The sequence below is a fragment of the Leucopleurus acutus genome, assembly GCF_964270905.1.
Source record: "Leucopleurus acutus genome assembly, chromosome: 7".
Taxonomy (NCBI): Eukaryota; Metazoa; Chordata; class Mammalia; order Artiodactyla; family Delphinidae; genus Leucopleurus; species Leucopleurus acutus.
In genome coordinates, this window is record NC_139150.1 from 113,957,790 (window position 1) to 113,977,939 (window position 20,150).

The 20,150-nt window shown below is 50.3% G+C and overlaps 2 protein-coding genes across 2 annotated transcripts in view; both read right to left on the minus strand.

Annotated features, from left to right (window-relative positions):
* Positions 1-217: 217 nt before the first annotated feature.
* Positions 218-900, minus strand: LOC309963887 (ferritin heavy chain-like; the record flags this gene model as incomplete). The annotated part of the gene is made up of 1 exon (XM_082842413.1): positions 218-900. One exon carries the CDS (start codon positions 898-900, stop codon positions 376-378), a length of 525 nt encoding a protein of 174 aa, XP_082698539.1. The 3' UTR covers positions 218-375.
* A 1,934-nt stretch (positions 901-2,834) lies between these two features.
* PALLD (palladin, cytoskeletal associated protein) overlaps positions 2,835-20,150 on the minus strand; it is a gene marked incomplete at its 5' end in the record, with an annotated part of 393,811 nt that continues 376,495 nt past the window's right edge. The window contains 6 exons of the mRNA XM_082843562.1: positions 2,835-5,028; positions 6,086-6,219; positions 6,624-6,789; positions 8,931-9,138; positions 13,455-13,587; positions 15,629-15,723. Coding sequence (XP_082699688.1) covers positions 4,856-5,028; positions 6,086-6,219; positions 6,624-6,789; positions 8,931-9,138; positions 13,455-13,587; positions 15,629-15,723 — 909 coding nt within the window. The 3' untranslated portion in view covers positions 2,835-4,855. The remainder of the gene's footprint in view (positions 5,029-6,085; positions 6,220-6,623; positions 6,790-8,930; positions 9,139-13,454; positions 13,588-15,628; positions 15,724-20,150) is intronic.

The following is a 20,150-nucleotide window of genomic DNA, read 5'->3' on the forward strand; positions in this document are numbered from 1 at the left end:
GTGGACATCCTTGTCTTGTTCCTGATCTTAGAGGAAATGCTTTCAGTTTTTCACCATTGAGAATGATGTTTGCTGTGGGATTGTCGTATATGACCTTTACTATATTGAGGTAGGTTCCCTCTATGCCCACTTTCTGGAGAGTTTTTATCAAAAGTGGCTGTTGACTTTTGTCAAAAGCCTTTTCTGTGTCTATTGAGATGATGCTTTTTTTGGGGGGGGGTACCAAATTACTTTATTTGAAGGAATGGTACTAAGGAAAGGACTTGTAGATATTCTGGTACAACTTACAGAAAAGGTAAGGTAACCCAAACATGCATGCACTGCCTTGGTGACCAGGGAAGTCACCCCTGTGGCTACGGGAAGCCAGCCTAAGGCTTAGCTCTCATCATCACTGTTTCCCAGGGTGTGCTTGTCTAAAAGATACCGTGCCATGCCAGATGCGGGGGCCCCCATCGTGCGCAAGTTGGCTGCGTGGTCACCCAGTTCTTTAATGGATTTCACCTGCCCATTCAGATAATGAGTCTCAATGAAGTCACACCAATGGGGGTCATTTTTCTCCGTGGCCAATTGGTGCAGTTCCAGTAGTGACGGATTCACACTTTTTTCCAAGTGTAGCGCACATTCCATTGCATTCAGCCCATTCTCCCAGTCATCACGGTCTGGCTTCCTGATATCCTGAAGGAAGATTCGGCCACCCCGTTGGTTCTGCAGCTTCATCAGTTTCTCAGCATGTTCCCTCTCCTCACAAGATTGGTGAAGAAAGTATTTGGCCAAGTTCTTCAAAGCCACATCATCACGGTCAAAATAGTACGACATGGACAGGTAGACGTAGGAGGCGAAGCGCTCCAGGTTGATCTGGTGGTAGTTCTGGCGCATCTGCAAGGGGCATGCGGTCGTCATGGTGGGCGGCTGAGGTGGAATGGTGGCGGTGGCTGCGCGGCGCTTTAACGGCGGCGGGGACCTTGGGGCAGTCGCAGGGCGCTGTGAGGTGGTGGCGAGGGCTGGCTCTGAGCGGCCGGCCGGGGCGGGGGACGAGCGCTGGGTTCCGTCCAAGCACTGTTGAAGCAAGAATCTGCGGCGACTCTCCGCGAGGACTGTCGAGATGCTGCTATTTATTATTTTTCAATTTGTTAATATGGTGAATCACATTGATTGATTTTGCGTATATTGAAGAATCCTTGCATCCCTGGGATAAATCCCACGTGACTGTGGTGAAAGATCCTTTTAATGTTTTGTTGGATTCTGTCTGCTAGTATTTTGTTGAGGATTTTTGCCTCTATGTTCATCAGTGATATTGGCCTGTAATTTTCTTTTTTTGTGATATCTTTGGTTTTGGTATCAGGGTGATGATGGTGGCCTTGTAGAATGAGCTTGGGAGTGTTCCTTTCTCTGCAATTTTCTGGAAGAGTTTGAGGATGGGTGTTAGCTCTCCTCTAAATGTTGGATTGAATTCACCTGTGAAGCCTTCTGGTCCTGGACTTTTGTTGGAAGGTTTAAAATCACAGTGGGTGGCAGCCACACCTGGTTGCTACTCATGTGCCCACTCCTTTCTTCGAGACACAGGTGAACTGGGACAGGGCCCCCCTCTGGAGAGAGTGGCAGTCGGCCCCTAGGTGTGTGTTTAATTAGAAGTCTGCCCCTTGTGCCATAGCTGTGAAGACCACTGCCCTGTGTCACAGAGAGACTGGGGTGCTTCAGTGTGCTGCCTGTGTGCTCTGCCCCAGGGGATAGCAGGGTAAGAACTGTTTCTCCGTTACAGACTTATGGGACTCACATATGTAAGCCCCCCTGGCCGGCAGAGCTAGGCCATTCAGGTGTCCCCTGGGCCCCAGGCCAGTGCACGGGCCCCTTTACGGGAGCTAGTGGCAATCTGGAGGCAGAGGGATGGCGTGAAGACAGTGCCTGCCCTTGGGGGTTTCTGGAGAGCACTCGGGTTGGCCTGACACGTGTCCCGCCAAATGTCTGTCCCTCAGGCTGAACGTAAGCAAAGAAGCCTCTTTCACAGAAGGTCTGGGCGCTTTTCAGTCGGCGGCCTCTGTGCCGGCCCAGTCCATGCAGCCCTGGAAGAAGCATCTCCCAGTGCCCCGCAGCCTTGTCTCATGGACAGAAGCCCCGTTGGCTTTCAAAGCTACACGTCTTGGGGGCTGGTCTGAGGCAGGCCTTAAAAGTTGGGGTCCTGGTGAGGGGTTCAAACCCTTCACTCCCCAGGGAAAGCTTGGGGTTGAGTTCCCTCCTCACTGTGGGTCACCGTGCCGGGCAGTGGGGGTCACCGTGAGGCTGTGCCTCAGCTCTCCCGTTGTGACGTGGGTCTGTTCTCATTCACCCGAGGTTCCTTTCGGAGGACATGGGTCTGTACGTAGTAGCGGATCTGGTGTGTCTGGGGGAGGACCTCTTGAGCCAGAACCCCGTATACTTAATCCCTAAGAGAGCGGCTATGGTATGTGGTTGCAGGACGCTTTCCCAGGGGATCGCAGGATCCACTGTTACTCACAGGCACATGTCCGGTAAACTGCTGAGGCAGGCGGGGTTCTGAGCCGGCTGCCAGCGCCCCCCGGGGTGCACCCCCCTTCTCTCTCACCCACACGCAGATCCCAGATCAGATGGTCCCTTGAAAGGCACGGGACTCTCCTTGGCCACAGTCAAAGCATGAGAGGGATTTGTCCCAAGGGGGATTCTCACTGCCGGTTTTGGGGGGTGACACGGCCTTAGCAGCCCAGTGCCCCCCGCTGACAGACCACGTGGGACCCCGTCCTACAGCCGCAAGGAGCCCAATTCTGTCCCAGGTGCTTGCGCCCAGGTGAGAATGCACTGCAGCAGACACAGTAGTTCTAGCCTGTACCAGTTTATTACAGCAAGCAATAGAAAATGAAAATGACTGAATATCTGCTTCACAAAATTGCAACTATTATTTGTTAAATATTTATTGATGTTAAATCCACATTACACCAGCACAACAATCCAAAGTGGTAAGATCGTACTTATTTCTTTATAAATACATGAAAGGTGGCAAAATAATGTACTTAATCCCAAACCCAGCAAATCAGCAAAAAGTCACATTCAGAAAAATTTGGCAAGGAAGAGATGATGTTAAGTCATAATTCTACAGTATAGAAAGGTCCAGGAGAGACTTTGCGCGCTGTCTGAAACCCGACATCAGCAATGCACGTAGGTGTGGTCAGAGACGCATGTGCCACTCTGCAGAGAACGTGGGCACCGGAGCTCCGGCCTGGCAGTTAAAGCTCGCTTGGTTGGTGCTCTTACAAGGAAGTAGAAAGCTGTCCATGTGAACAGTGCAATGGGATATACACGGTGGCACACAGATACAAAAGTACTTAAAAAATACTACGTATTGAATGGAGTAACTGAGCTAAGAGTTCAACATTTGTATTATAAATAATGAAAGATAAATGTGTTTTGCATGAGGAATACAGTGTGTTCTCTTCATAGGAAAGTACCATTAAAGACTCAGGTTTTATAATATCAGCCCAAATTTGTTTTTTTCTCCTTTTTAAAGTTTATTGGTTCTGACTTACTTAAAACCGTCAAGTCTGGTCAGAATCCATCCACTCCATCTAGCTGATGCAAAATCACAGGCATTCAGAAAGCAGTCTTTGCCGAGATGCCTTTACAAACTACTTGGAACCCAGCACCTTCTTAAGGCGAAAGGTCTCGTGGCAGCAGGGAAGTGAATAGTTTCCATCCACCGTATGGCGGTGCCACGGAGAAAATGCATGCCAGCACCCCCGTCTTTGTCTCCCCAAGTAGACTAGCACCCACAGGCTGTCTCCGATCCATGACAATCTCGCAGCTCAGCCCATATTCAACTTGCAGTGCGCACCTCAATCTCCTGCTGCGGCACCAGCTCCGACACTGCAGTGTCCCGAGCACGAGCTTCCCTCCGGCTGACCCTCGAGCTCCTGACTTGGGATTGGCGGTGTTTTGTCGCTTCTATTTTAGGTTAAGTTTGAAGAAAACCAAAGAAAAGCCTGGCCTTTACCGTCTCGTGCTCCGCTGCTTTCATCTAAGTGAGCACAGTCTGTCTGGTCGTGCTTCCTTTCCCTCTCCTCTCCGCCCCTTCCAGACCCGTCTCCTCCAGATACTACACACCTTGGTCACTTGGGTGGCTGGGATGCCCTTCGTGGAATGGACTGCAATATGCTTCTTCTTTATTCAGAGTACTTCGCATTCTTTTAATATGGTTTGTAAGTAAGCGCCCTACCAAGGTAACAAGAAAAGAAAATACTACACGTAAAGAAAAAAAGGTTAAGAACGAAGGTCTTGACCTTGTTAGAAAACTCTTGATGTTAACAGAACTGAAGGCAGGTGGCTCCTTGCGCACGGTTTAGTGGAAAGCCGTTCGCGGACGGGCATTTCCTTGGGCTTCCTGGTGGCGCCCTCCTTGTCCCATGCCCCACGTGGGTCCCTGGCTGCGTGAGCACACTGCCCCGCAGAGCCCAGGCGGTGTCCCCTGTGGTGCAGCCACCTCCGGGGAGCCCCCCGACCTCACGCCGGGTGGCAGCACCTACGCTAGTGAAGACACTCGGGACAACACAGGTCGTGGTCACCTTTTTTCCGTTAGCACTTCGGCATTTCAGACCCCCTGAATTGCAGCACTTCCCAAAGTTTTAAATTGGCTGATGAATGTGAATTCTCCGTGCAAGGTGTGCATTCCTATCAATCAGTATCGCGTACGCAGCCTCTACGTCTGGTTTACCAGGAAGAAAAGTAGGATTTTGGTGTCCTTTTGTTTCTTAGAGCCAAAGGTATGTTTCTGCCTTTTACGTCCCGTGACAGAGGAGGGTGTGGGTCGAGGCAGCGGTGGTTTCAGTGTCTGGGCTCCGCGGAGAGCGCCAGCTCACAGGTCCTCGCTCTCCACCAGGCCGGGGCTCAGCATCAGGTGGGACGGGCTGGCCTCGGGCTGGAACGCGGCCCTGATGTCGAGTCCCTGGTCCGAGAGCGCGGCGTAGCGGCTGGCCGAGGGCCGCACCCGCTTCGGCTTGGCGCTTGGCGGCGGCTGCTGCCACTGGGCTGCAAGACACAACACGGAACTCAGAACCTGTAACCAGGCGGCATGGCTCTGACTGGGTACCAGGCACGTGTTCTGTGCAGAAGACCTAAGAAGTCCTAAAGTGTACGGGTGGTTCATGTTGCAGATTTACTGGCTACACAGGGTGGTGGCACTACAGCAGCTCGGGAACAGAGACAGCGTGTAGTTTATCTCGAGAGTCAGTACTCACTGCAGCTCGGGGAGTCCTCTGAAATGGCTGCTACACTTCCTGATTCTCACTTTGAAAAAAAACTTCAAAGCTCAAAATGTATGAATGCCACAGTAATGACAGTCATCAGGTATTCTGGATGGGTGTTCTAACACAAATTGTTTGAAAGGAACCGGGTGATAGGGAAGGTTGAGGTCAGTCATTTCTTAGGTGTGAAATCAGTTCTGAATTTTTCCTAGTGGTCTCCTTGTCATTAGATCACATAATGCTACTGGGCTAGTTTGTAAATTTAGTAAGAACTTTTTTCTTTCAATCTGGGATGCATGAACACAAATACACGTACACAAACACTCACAAACCTACTGCTGAACTGCCTAGGATATGTTAACACAAAGCACTGAGCCACGAAAGTACACATTCCAGGTTCAATGGGCCACACGTTTAGCGTGAATTAAGATGCTGTGACAGGATCATAGTAGCTTAGGGAGAAATGTTAAAAGGCAGTCATTTGCACAAGGCAGTAAGAAAATGTGAAAAATCTGTGCTTATGCCTTTGCCTGGTGTTAACCCCTAAGGGTGCTGGGTAAGAAAGCCACAGCTGGGTAGCCGACGCCAGAGAAATCCACATGCACGTTTTGCTAAAAACGCGAAGTTCCTGAGTGATACTTGGGCACTGTTCTTCTGGCGAGGTTCACTATTAATGTTGAGAAACTATAAATAGAAAGAGAAAGAGCAGTGTGAAATTTCTGGCAGATAAAGCGCTAGAGTTGTTGATCAGATCAGAGTAACGTGACTAGGTGTGCTGACACCCGCCTTGTCGTAACTGAAGGAACCAGTAACGCATCGAGGCGAGGGGGAGGGGTACTCACTGTAGACGTCCAGCCGGGCCGTGCAGGACACGATCCCCGCCTCGTTCTTGGCCGACACCGTGTACCAGCCAGCATCGTCCTTGGTGGCTCCCTGGATGAGTAGACACACGTAGCCGTAGTTGTCCTGGTGCAGGCTGCAAAAGACAGACATGGCCATAGGGCTCGAAATGTTTCAGGACACGAAGCATCGCTTCTCATTAGCTCATGAGAAACAGAACTGTGCAAGCAGCGGATAACAGGGTCCTCCTAATTCTGCAGAGGCCGCCAGCCCGTGACAGCTAATGAGAGAGCGGAGAGGCCGGGAGGCTGAAGGAAGCCGAGCACTTAATTCCCAGGGGGAGCATCTGCCCCCGCAAAGCACTGCCTGCGTTAGGCGGGGAGCCGCTACACCACACAGCAGGGCAGCCGCCTCCGCAAAGCGCAGGCGTGCGGGGGCAGGGGCTGGCCCGGGGGGCAGTGCACACAGGCGCGTGCTGTGCACCTTCCTTTGGGACCATCAGGACCCCTGCGGGTGGGGGGCGGCCCCGTGGGCTCTCACCTCACGCGGTCCGTGCTGTGAGTGAGCGACTCGTTTTCCTTCTTCCAAAATATCTGTGGTGGCGGCACCCCGGACACCCGGCATTCCAGCCGAACCGGGTACCCGTCCGCCACCCCCGTGTTCTGCAGCTTCTCGAGGAACACGGGGGGCTTGTGCGCTTCCTTAGCTGCAAAGACACGAGACGGATTACCTACCCGTGACGGGCGCAAAAGGTACCACAAAAGAACGCAGGTGCTTTCAGCAATCCCGCTCAACTTTGCTGACGTCGTTTTCCCCTTCAGGCGGCAGGATGCTTGTCCTCTCTCCAAGTTATCCCTCCTCCACCAAGAGAGGTTCCTACCCTTCATTCCACGCCTTTCTCTCCTCAGTCAGTTCAAGTCCGACAGGCCTGCACCTGCTCCCCAGAGCGCCTGCCTGCGTGCTCTCGGGGTGGGGGGTGGGGGTGGGGGGACGGACGGGGGACGACCTCCGTCAGGCTGGTGACTGATGAGGGTCCCTGCCTCAGCCCACCGCTGCCATCTAGCGGCGCTGATCCCCTAGATTCCCGCGCTGCTGGCGGAGACACTCTGAGATTTCTAGGTCCTGGCTTAAGAGAGACATACCACAGGCTACAAAGGGGGAAACGAGGAGAGGCAGCTTTAAATAGTTACCTCAACACTAGGAACCTACATTCTATACAACTTCCAATTTGTATTTCTTTGAAGAAAGCTATGAAAACGACGACTATTACCCAGTCTGGACAAATCAGAACTGTAAGTAACACTCTCAGTGTTCCCCTGGATCTGCGGTGGGAACAGTCCCAGAGGAAGCCTTAGCTACCATCATCCTAGCTGCCAACAATGAGTCTGAGGGTGCGGCCTTCTGCACTCCCTCCTCTGTGACAAATAACAGCAAAGCAAAGGTGAACGTTCTACCCGAAATTGTTAAAAACCTAAGGCCCTCTATGACCTTGAACTATGTAGAGGGTTAATTTTTATTGGACCTTTTGTGGTTACTTGACCTGGGCTACTCTGGGAAGAGACCTCACTCGGTGCTCCTCCTGGGTCCCAGTTTTCAAAAGAGCATAAATGTGTGAGACGGGCCTTTAGGTCGCAGCGACCCTCCACAGTAGGTATCACAGCTACCTCTGGAGCTTGGCTAGGCAGGCTCGTGGGGACGCAGAGCTTCACAGGATTTCGTCCTTGTGCCACGACTTAGTCCTTCAACTCTGAGCATCATGGCCCCCCTTTTCCGTTTGGGGACACTCAGCTGCAGAGACGGACCTGCCAGGGGACACAGCCAGAAAACGAGAGCTGGGCTGGGAGCCGAGCCCCGACTTCCTCCGGAAGTGCCGACGGGGGCACCTCGGGCGTGGGGACAGGTACGGTCGGTGGGGGGACCCCAACAGTTGAGTTTTGAGGAGGGCGGGCTGGAGGAAGGAGTGAAACTGAAGCGGGTCTGACACACAGGCTGCACGCTGCCCACGTTTTTGTGCGAACACGTCTGGGTGTTTGTTGTCACGAGAATCCCTAGCCCGGACTGCAGCCGGGCCGCCCGCTGCGTCCTCGCTGCTGCTGTCTCCCCCAGGAGCTCGAAGGCTCCCGGCCCCAGAGGGGCACCGCAGCCTGGCCCCTAGGAAAGTCACTTCCTCTCTCCTAATTCCCACTGGCTGACTGCCTCATGGGGCTGCCGTGAGGACCAAGTGAGCGCTTTGCATGCAGTGGTGAGAAATAAACGCTCCGTTCTGCTTTTTTCAGATGAGCCCAGAGAACAGGCTCTCTATTCATGCTCAGCTCCTAGGACACTAAACCTTTCCATAAACTCATTTCCCACACCTAAGGGTAAAACTTTATTCTGGTAGGTAAATTTCGTAAAGATATACAGTCAATTAAAAAGCAAACCTGAGTTTAATCTGTCTATGACATGGGGGGTAGATCACAGTGTTTCAGTTTTGAATTCTGAAATCACTGCACATGGCTTCAAAAGCTAGGTCTACGTGGAGAACTTGCTGCACGAGCACATTCTCCCACATCGTCTGGTTCCTGGAGGCCAGGCTGCCGCTGCCTTTCCCGTGTGACACTGGGGGCCCAGGAGAAGGGGAATGGCCCAGAAAAACTGCTCAAACCCTCTTCTCTGGCTGCCAGGCTGACGGGGGAAGGGAAGAAAAATAACCATGGCTACAGCGAAGAAAAAGTGATGTTTCTGACTTGCCAGGTCTTAACACGATGATAATGGTCCTTTTTTTTTCAGCGGTTTGATGTTCTTTCCACATGGGTTAGTTTGTTTCTACATCTGACGCTCACCCTGGGAGAGGTTCCCGGGACTTACCTGCGACCACGAGTTCCAGGCTGAAGGAGTTGTGTCCAGCCCGGTTGGTGGCCATGCACGTGTAGACACCGGCGTCCCGGGCCGTGACGGGCTCGATGATCAGAGAGTGCACTCCGTTCTCTCGCACCAGCATCTTGTGGGTGCTGTCCTGGCGGATGGGCTTGCCGTCCAGCAGCCAGCTGAGATCGGGGGTTGGCAGCCCACTGACCTAAACCGGGAAGAAATGCGAATGAATTCCTCTGCTACGGAAACAGAGCGAAGTCACGAACACCTAAGACACCGGCACAGACTCCTCCTTCAGGACAACATGAGGCTCTCGGCATCAGGTCACGTTTCCTACTCACTTATTTATTTATTTTTGGCTGCGTTGGGTCTTTGTTGCGGTGCGCGGGCTTCTCAGTGCGATGGCTTCCCTTGTTGCGGAGCACGGGCTCTAGGCGCATGGGCTTCAGTAGTTGTGGCACTGTGGGCTCAGTAGTTATGGCTCGTGGGCTCTAGAGCACAGGCTCAGTAGTTGTGGTGCACGGGCTTAGTTGCTCCGTGGCATGTGGGATCTTCCCGGACCAGGGCTCGAACCCCGTGTCCCCTGCATTGGTGGGCGGATTCTTAACCACTGCACCACCACCAGGGAAGCCCACATTTCTCTTTTGCTTAAAATCTTTGAATAGCTTCTCGGCACACACGGGCTCACTTCTAAACATTTCTTATAGAGCAACCCAGAGAAAAGTGAGATGGGGACTAAAAACGTTCGCCATCGTCTTTCCTCACCCAGGTTATATAGATGCTGAGGATGACGTCAGCCCAGGGCTCTGAGCCCTTCCAACCATGACAAGGACTCACACTCAGCTCGCACGGCTCACGACAAAGCCTCTCATCAAGGCTGCTGTAGCTGCGGAGACATTAGTTAATGCAGCCATTAAGACACAGGGCTGTTATTATTTTATAATCCTTGAAAGTAAGTAATAGGAGACATACGAAATGACCCAGAAAGCATCTCAACAAATTAGCCTCACAACGGAAACGTTAAAAAAAACCCCACCACTCTCCAGACCACGACAGTCGTGCTGACCAGAGATCAGACAAAAGCACGTTTAACGGCTAATGGCATGGTGTGCGGTGAGGGGAGGGGTGGCCACCGTCTGTCAGCTCTTTACTCTAGGGCCCTGCATTCTGAACGGGAAGAAGAGCACCAGTAAGGAAGGCCCTTTCACCCCTACCCCAAAGGCACCAGTGGGAAGTCACATACGGAAAGATGTCAGGGGGACTGCAAACCAATTCTTCTGAGAATCAGCTCTGCCAAGATCTGCCAGGGAACTCACAATTGCACTCGTGCTGTGTGACGCTCACGTATACTGCCCCCAGGATGCCTCACCCCCCAACAGACACACACAGCAAAGGCCCAGGGACTTACACAAAAACAAATCACTGGCTAAAAGCAGGCCAGGCTCTGCAGCCTCCCATCCGTCCACCTGCCGCCCCGGCGCTCCACGCCCGCTCTACCTGTCGGGCCAGCACAGGTGCACGGAGGAAGGGGGTGGGCTTTCCCGCCCGGGGCTGCACACCTGGCCCTCCTGGCTGGTCAGGTACCGGCGAGGCCACAGCAGGTTTAGGAGGGAGACGCCGCACGCACTCTGGGCCCACCTGGGCCAGAGCTGCGCGGCCAGGCAGAGGGGAAGGTCGAGTCCTCTCCCTCTGAGGCCAGCAAGGCGAGCCTGACCTCAGGAACTGGGTCACTGTAAGCGGGCCCCAGCCTGGACAGGTGGGTGGCTCTGGCTGCCGTGGGAACGGGGGGAAGCAGGGGCGTTTACTCCCGGAGGCCGAGAGCCGGCCGGGGCAGTCAGTGTCCGGGGAGCGAGTCGGGGGCCCAGCAGCCCAGTAGCGACTGGCCTGTTCCCATGATTCTTCTTTCCCTCTTAAAGCGTAAATACACTGGAAAAGATTTTCCACATTTGTCCAGGTCCGATCATAACAGTAAAATCAACAGATTACCTCTTGTTTCCAATATTCTCTTAAAGGCAGGCATTTCAAGGACAGCTGTGTCACTCGCAGAAAAACAAAGTGCTATGATTTCTTTCTTTAAATGTGATCAAAAGTAGAGCCGATAGTATTGTGAATCTCCATGTAGCCATCACCTAGATTCACTCTCTTTTGTAATTTTTCATATTTTAAAAATAGACCCCAAACATTATACTTGATACTTTATGAAGTATCATTCTAAAAGAACAGATTTTTCTTACATAGTCACAGTTCCCTTTTTATACATAAAATTAAAATTAATAGTAATCCCTTGGTATCATCTAATTTTCTAAAAGAAAATTTCCCCTGTGGACTCAAATGTCATTTTACGGGTGGTCTGTATGAATTCTCAGTTACAGACCCCAAATAAATACACACACGTAAATATATACACACTGTATATATATAAACTCAATCTGTATACTTATACTGTAAAAAGAATTATGTTGCAAACACTGCAGCTGACAAGGGATTAATCTCCAAAATGTACAAGTAGCTCACGTGGCTCAATAACAAAAAAACAAAAAACAAACATCAAACAACAACCCAATCAAAAAATGGGCCAAAGCCCTAAACAGACATTTTTCCAAAGGAGACATACACAGGCACACGAAAAGATGCTCAACACTGCTGATTATTAGAGAAATGCACATCAAAACTACAGTTGATGTATCACCTCACACCAGTCAGAATGGCCATCATCAAACAGTTTACAAACAATAAATGCTGGAGAGGGGGTGGAGAAAAGGGAACCCTCCTGCGCTGTTGGTGGGAATGTGAACTGGTACAGCCACTATGGAGAACAGTGTGGAGGTTCCTTAAAAAACTACAAATAGAACTACCATACGACCCAGCAATCCCACTACTGGGCATATACCCAGAGAAAACCGTAACTCAAAAAGAGTCATGTACCACAATGTTCACTGCAGCTCTATTTACAATAGCCAGGACATGGAAACAACCTAAGTGTCCCTTAACAGATAAATAGATAAAGAAGATGTGGCACATATATACAATGGAATATTACTCAGCCATAAAAAAGAATGAAATAATGCCATTTGCAGCAACATGGATGGACCTGGAGATGATCATACTGAGTGAAGTAAGTCAGAGAAAGACCATATGTGGAATCTAAAAACTGATACAAATGAACTAATTTACAAAACACACTCACAGACTTAGAGAATGAACTTACGGTTACCGGGGGGAAGGGTGGAGGCGGAGGGATGAATTGGGAGACTGGGACTGACATGTACACACTACTATTTACGAAACAGATAACCAACAAGGACCTACTGTATTGAGCACAGGGAACTCTGCTCAACATTCTGTAATAACCTAAATGGGAAAAGAACTTGGAAAAAGAATATACATGCATATGCATAACTGAATCACTTTGCTGTGCACCTGAAACTAACACAACACTGTTAATCAACTATAGTTCAATATAAAATAAAAATTAAAAAAATTACGCTGGAGGGACTTCCCTGGTGGTGCGGTAGTTAAGAACCCACCTGCCCATGCAGGGGACACCGGTTTGATCCCTAGTCTGGGAAGATCTCACATGACACGAAGCAACTAAGCCCGTGCGCCACAACTACTGAGCCTGCGCTCTAGAGCCCGCGAGCCACAACTACTGAGCCCACGTACCACAACTACTGAGCCCACACGCCTAGGGCCTGTGCTCCAAAACGAGAAGCCACCGCAATGAGAAGCCCACGCACAGCAACGAAAACCCAACGCAGCCAAAAAATAAATTTATATTGAAAAATTATGCTGGAAAGTATTTTATACATTTTAAATACATTTCTACAAGCTTTTTATACATTTCTACAAGCCCAGAGTTAACCCTCTAAGTGCCTTACATCTTGTGTTCTGCAATTCCAGAGACAACCAGCAGAGAGAGCCCAAATTACTTTTTTAAAAGCGTATTCATATTTCAGAGCTAAAATTTAAATTTAAGATCAATAAATAATGGGGCAAAAACACAAAACAATCAAAAAATTTCAGACCAGTGATTCCTACACACTTTTGGCCTCGAGGTCCTCTGGGAAGCTGATGGCAGGTGTACCACATACAACCTCCTGTGTAATTTCAGGCCCACACACCTGATGAGACCTGCTCACCCCAGGACCTGGTTAAGAAGCCCTATTGTCGACGGAATGAAATGTGTATGAAAACAGAGTAAATATAAGTAAGATCAGGAGAGAGAACAGATCCAACACAGTCATTACTTCAACAAAAAGGGCGACTCTGAGGGATAAAACCTCCCAGTTCACTTTCTGGAGTATGGTACACAGGGTTCTAGGTAAAGGACATATTCAACAAAAACTTAAAAATCAAGGAAAAGAATGATTTGAAATGTATATAAATATTAGTATGTTCCACTCATTTTCTCTCCTCTTCTGCTAGGAAACATTTTAAAGATGTATACTTTACATAATTTCCCCAAAAGGAACTAAAGGGAAGTGGTATTGCAGGGAGAAGGGAGGCACCCAAGCCCCTCACCTTACAGTCCATCCTGCAGAGCCTGCCCTCCTGGACCGTCAGGTCCCCGGGAGCCTGCAGGAAGTGCGGTCGGAAGAATCGCTCCTGAATCGGTTCACCTTCGTCGGCACTGTCCCTGGATCTCGAACGAGACCTTCGGACGAGAGAGAAAACCAACAGATGGAAAGAAAGATGGGGGAGGGGAGGGAGAACGCCACAAAGATAGACAATATAGATAGATGGAAAGAAAGATGGGGGCAGAGAGAGAGGGAGGGAGAATGCCACACAGATACACCCAGAGGGAAAGATGTGGGAGGGGAGGGAGAATGCCACAAATATAGTTAAATAGATGGAAAGAAAGATGGGGGCAGAGAGGGAGGGAGGGAGAATGCCACACAGATACACCCAGAGGGAAAGATGTGGGAGGGGAGGGAGAATGCCACAAATATAGTTAAATAGATGGAAAGAAAGATGGGGGCAGAGAGAGAGGGAGGGAGAATGACACAGATAAATACAGACAGATGGAAAGAAAGGGGGGAGGAGGAGGAAGGAGAACGACACATAAATGATAGGTAATATAAATAGACAGTAGGTATTGTCAGGTTCTTAGTTATCTCTTCTCTATAATACATGGGGCAATAATATAATTTCCTTACTGCTTACCTAGCTCCTAATCCCAGGGTTCATACCATAAAGAAAGTCAGTAAAACAAAGTCTTGTTTTGTTTGGAAGTTTATTATACATTTAATAATCTGCTAATTGCAGACTTCAAATAATCTGCTATCCTAACCCTTACAGCTAGCATAAATCCTGAAAGGGGAAAATGGGAAACTAACAGTAACCTATTTTTTCCTAAATAACTATTTTTAAAGCTGTATGAGAAGCAGCAGCAGCTGTTGCTCACTTATTACCAGATATTTTTCAACAGAAATCAGGACAGCTTCCACTGTGATTGTAAACTTGCAGGAAATTAAAAGTTCTTATTATTTAAAAAGAATGAATATCATTCTAATAAAAATTTCTTTTCATATTAACCAGGAAAACAAATCACATTTTAGGCAAGTTTTCTTCTGTATCCGTTAACCATATGCCTAAAGCAGTAATTTTTATTCTTTTTTTTTTGCTTTAACATAAAATTGTGCACATCTCCCAGATTTTGTGCACCTTTCTTGGTTCTGAGGATGCTGCCAGAGCCGCCTTTAAGAGCAGTTATGATTTAAAGTGACTGCAGGGAAGACTTAGGAGTGAGGTGTTGAAACTAACCCTGCCGGAGATCATTGAGAGGCAAGTTAAGAAACACTTCAGTAGCAAAAGTAGGAGCAAAGCAAATGAGAAATTAGTATAATACGCTAGTAACCACCAGCCTTCACCCACCAGGCCTCATTTACGAGCACAATGCCCTTTCAGGAGTCAGTGGCCCACAAACGGCTGAAAGGCACGGAAGGCCCCAAGTGAAGCCGGAGAGAACGGACCTGCTGCAGCTGTGCTGTGCTCACAGGCGCGGGGGCCGGTGATGCTGTGCGCCAAGTCCCGCCCCAAAAAGCCTGCATCAAACCTGCGAGCGCTGAGGCCGGAGCTGCCTCCCAAACGCCGGCACAAGCCCGCGTGGGGCATGAGCCCGCCCGCTGCTGCTTGCCATCTCCTGCTCCGCCGGCGGCCTCACTGGCATGTCCTCCCCTGTGCTAGGCCCAGGGGCCGGATGGCCCAGTCACCGGCCCCATCTGTAGCCACGTGTGTCACTGAGAACCACAGCCCCGCTGCCCATCCTCACGTGCACTCGCTCGGGGCCACGGGGCAAGTCTGACCTACGAGGCTAGGATCTGAGACAAGCTTGTGACCTACGCGACCGGACAAGGAACCTTTGCACACGAGCCGATCTTAGGAAACCCAGGGGGCAGCCCACGTGATGCTGGTGAGGAAAGCGTGGCTAGAGCCTGGGTGCCACCGACCAGCGTGTCCGTGGTGACGTGGCTGCCGCCCGCCCACACGCGGCACGTGTCGGAGGGCACCAGGCCCAGCCGGTACGTCCTCCTCCCCGCCCCCAGCTAGAAAGGAGGCACACGCCACCACGCTTCCTGCTGTGGCCCCATCCTGTCCCCCAAGTACGTTCTCTCCTGTGGTGTCCCCGAGATGCTGGCAGCACTGGGTTATAGTGACAGTGAGCAGCAGCGCCCGGGGAGGGACGCGAGAGATACCTTCTGCCGTGAGGCTGGCCGGCGGGCGAGCGGGGGCTGCGGCCTCTCTGGTTCACGGCCTGCACCATCAGCCGTCCCGTGCAGCTGACGCGACCCTGCGGGGACAGAAGGGACCGACGGTTAGAGGCCAGCGCCCCAGCACCACCCCCGTCACCACCACGGCTGCCCTGGTCTCCACAGGGCACTCTTCCCCGCAGACCAGCGCGCCGCACCAGCGGGACCCCAGCCTGTCTCTGAAACACGCCCCCTGGGACGTCTTGTGATGATGCCACTTTCAAGGCTACATACCTACTGCGTGGAGCTAACTCTGAAATCAAACCAGATCATTTCAGTCTTTTTAGTTATTAAATGTTCGTGGTATCCCTTCCCAAAACCGCACAGTGAAAGGGCGGCCGGCATGAAAAAATAAGCGTTACGTAACAAGCATGCCTGGGGCGACAAGGAGCATGACGACTATGGGACCCCCTGTCCCCATAAAGTGAGAATATTTGAGCTTTTAAAACCAGAAGCAGTTAATGTCTGAACCCATGAGGGTCACATGATAAGGGCCTATTCTAATAATGAAAAGCTGTATTTTATAATCTTTAAAAAAATTTTTATTTGAAGTATAAAGTCTACAGTCACCCCACCCTGAACACACCTGATCTTGTCTGAAGTCTAGTTCACTTAACAATATTATATTAGTTTCAGGTGTAAAACACAGTGAGTCGATAGTTTTATAGATTATACCCCGTATAAAGTTATGATAACATCTGGCTACACGCGCTGTCTTCTCCCTCAAAGTTGTCAACTGGAAATCGGATAAGTGCTGTCTGGGGACACACAGCAACACTTAGGGGGGCCGGGCGACAGGAATCAATGCCCTGTCACTCGCCTTCTGGTCTGGACTTATCTCTCCCTACGTCCAGCAGAGCAGCAAAGCAGATGGTCTCCTCTGCTCGCTCCTTAGGGCCCCGGAGGACGAGCAGGAGGACACCTAAACCCTGACGATGACCGAGAGGGAGTACGCAGGGCAGGAACATGAGACGCAGACTGATTTTCCACCCTCGTCCTTGGTGAGTTCTATAGCTCCAGGCTGAAGGGAGCGCTTAGAGTCCAAGTAAAGTTGACCCCTGACCCCCACTGTCACTGCAGGTGGCCAAACAGGTGACCAAAGCAGAGGGGTTCTGTGGGTCCTGAACCGCCTTCTGAGTCCCCCCCCTTGAGAGGACGCTGGCGGGGACACGGAGGGGGACCCCACGGCAGGATGCAGGGAGGGGCCCTCGGGGTCTCCCCAAAGCCTGGACCTCTTCAGGCCATAGTCACCAGGAAAGGCAAAGACACAGTACCGGTGCGGACGGGAGGGTTAGGAAGGACCCAGGAGCTGTTGTAAACACACAAACTCAAGAGGTCTTGTACCGCGGGACACGCACCTTCCTCCATTGAGGCCACAAGCGCTGCCTTTCCCGGAAATGTCCAAGTATAATGAAGTATATAACTTTATGAGGCGAGTTATTTCCAACTTAGATCAACTGTATCTGAAGTTCAGGCCACACGATATGAATTCTCTCATGCTGATCTTACAAACACTTGGGATTCCCTAAAGTAGCTTGAAATCTGTACACCAATTCCATTGAACCCCTCCCGGTCTGTACTTGCTACAGAAAATCTAGATATAACTTGCTTAGAAGAGCCCATTATAAATTACACAGCTGATGTGTCATCACGGCTGGGACACAGAAGACCCATGATTCCTTTTGGAGCTTGAGGACAAGGGATTGTATGTTTTGTTTTCACACAAATAGCTTCCATTGAACTGATGATATGGTTTCCTTACTATCTGCTTCGCTGCTTCGGCAAATAATTTTAATTTGGAGAGATTAAAAGAGTTACGTGATTTGGGTGGATTCTTCCTTGTGGTATAAAACCCAGAGGATCCACCAGGGAAGTGAGTATTAACTAATGACTTATGTAGTTAAAGATAAAAGTTAAATTCAACCTTTAACCTTGAATTTGGGGAAGCAGATAATGGTGCTAAAAAAAAAAAATTCCTCTAACCTGGATTTGAGTTTTGACGTTTTTCCTAAAGCTTTGGGCAAATCCTAAATTTGTTCAAGCCTACATTTCTTCTTTTGTAAAAGGTGGGGCACTATACCTCACAAGGGTGCTGCAAAGATTAAGTGATATAATCCATGATGGTCTTGTTAGTAGTAAACGTACTTGATGTCATCATCACTGCTAACTCCGCCGCCACCGCTGCTGGTGCTGTGTTTCTCTGGGTCTGTGACATCAGGTGTGCACATTAGGGTGATTTTTATGGGCCCAGCAGCTTGTCTGACTCCAGTGAAATTTTCCAAGTAGACGTATTTTGCTCGCGGTACCTTGTTTGGTTCCTTCAGAGGCCTCTTTTAACCAGTGCCCCCTGGCCCCTCAGGGCTCTCAGTGCTGGGATGAGCCCCAGATGCCTGCCCTTGGCTCCTTTGCCCTGGGTTTGTAACCAGCTCTGTCCCTTACAGTGGAAAGACGAGGCAGGCGACATACCCCTGGGTGAGGGTCCTCACCTGTGGAACAGGACCCTGCTGGTCATCCTGCAGGGAGGGGCTCTTATGATGATCGAACGAGTTAACAGGGGTCAAGTACTTGGTGGTGTGTCTGGCACATGCTAAACGCTCAAAATGTTAAATTTTTATAGCACTGGATACAGATGTAACTATAATAACCACCAGATGGATAGGAATTGTTTCGTTCAACACCATTTTTTTCCATATGAATGGAGTTTCCTTCCTTCCCTCCTTCCACCCACCCTCCCTTCCTTCTTTCCTTTTCCTTCCTCTCTCTCTCTCTTTTTGGTACTAGGATGCAGTTTACTCCAGAGGAAAGCCAAGTACTCCAAGCGCAGGAGGGAGACTGTGGAGGGCAGACCGACCTTACCCCAGCCCACGCTGGCGCTTGCAGGGCGCCACGCACACAGGTACCTCCCAGCTGTCTGACGGCTGCGTCCGAGGCCCAGGAGGAAAGGGGACCTGCCCAACCCCGAGCACTGCCTGTGCCTGGGATGCACTTCGTCTCCTTTCCCCGCTCCCAAACACGCGGTGACAGGTTGGCACGCTGCTCCGTGAAGAGCACACATTTCTAGCACGCTTTCAAGGTTTTTACTGCGATTGCTTAGAACCCTACAAATACTGCCCCAGAATCTTCCTTAACTTCCCGAACTTAAGAAAACGGCATATGGTGTCATTTATCACCTTCTTATTCCCACACCATCCTCCACTTTGGAACAGAAAGGGGAAAGGGCCTGGAATTCAGCAGGCAGACCTGTGAGTTTGATAATATACTGATACTGGCGAAATATATTACTAACAACAAGTGAACAGGACTACTTAGAAAGCAACCAAAGTAGCGAGTGGTATAATTCTGACATTTTCAGTCCAGAACCCAGGGAAGCATTTTTGAAAAGATGCCTCCAAAGTGCGCGATAGGAAGCTGAGATTTGTAAGTTTGAATGTTTTCTGAGGAAGGTCATCCAAAATGAGCATTCGGTGATTTTAATCCTACAAACGTGCCAGTTAACCCAGTAAAACTGCCGTCACTGCAGGCTCAGGGGTACGTTAACGCTGTCTGTTCGCTTTCAACTGTCTCGTTTCATTTTGCTTTATCATTAACACATGAAGGAATAACGGAAGTGAATGTCTGAAGGGACGCTTGGAAGGTGCCAGAAAACCTTATAACGTTGAAACACACACAACCAACAAACCAGCCTTTTAAATTGAACTCAGCTGCTCACTGCTTTTCTATTCCAGACAAGTCCTCAGTGTTTAAAGCTACAGCGCAAACCACGCGTTTGAATTCTTAAGGTGGTTCTCTGTTAACCATCCAGCTTGTAACACGTATCTGAGGCCTCCTGCAAGGCCAGTGATTTATGTGCTACGGACAAAACATCTGCATTTCCCGGTTTATGAAATCTAACTTGCGGCCCGCAGGTCTCAGGGAAGCCCGCCGCTCGCACACACAATGCAATTGGAGGACGCAGCAAACAGTGCACGACAGCCATTCCAAACCAGAGAGCAGGACGGGGGAACCTAGCAACGCAGCAAAACAAAGTCAAACATTTGTGTTTCGATTCCGCCGTGTCTTCAGGATGGGATGAGAGTCGGATGTAGGCGGAGCCTGTGGTCCTCGTTCGGCGGCCGCCTGCTGTAACGCGTCACAGTCCCTCATGGTCCCACTCAACCGTGCGACCGTCTCCCGGGAGCTGCCGGGCTGAGGATGCGCCACGGCCAGTGCTTGCCCAGAGCAGTGTGTTCTGTCCCAGGTGGAAACTGCACGCCATCAACAACGTCTAACGTGTTCCTTATTCCCTGAAGACTGACCCAGGTGGAAAATTATTCTATAAACTAACCTGCTGACCGTGTTTTCCTCTTTCCTTGCTTCTCACCCCTTCTGTTGGCTCCCGGGAATTATCTTCCGCTGCTCTGGAGAGCTCGGCCGTCCGTGTTTCATTACCGAACTCATTTTTCCATCAGCCTTTTCCTCTTTCCCTCGG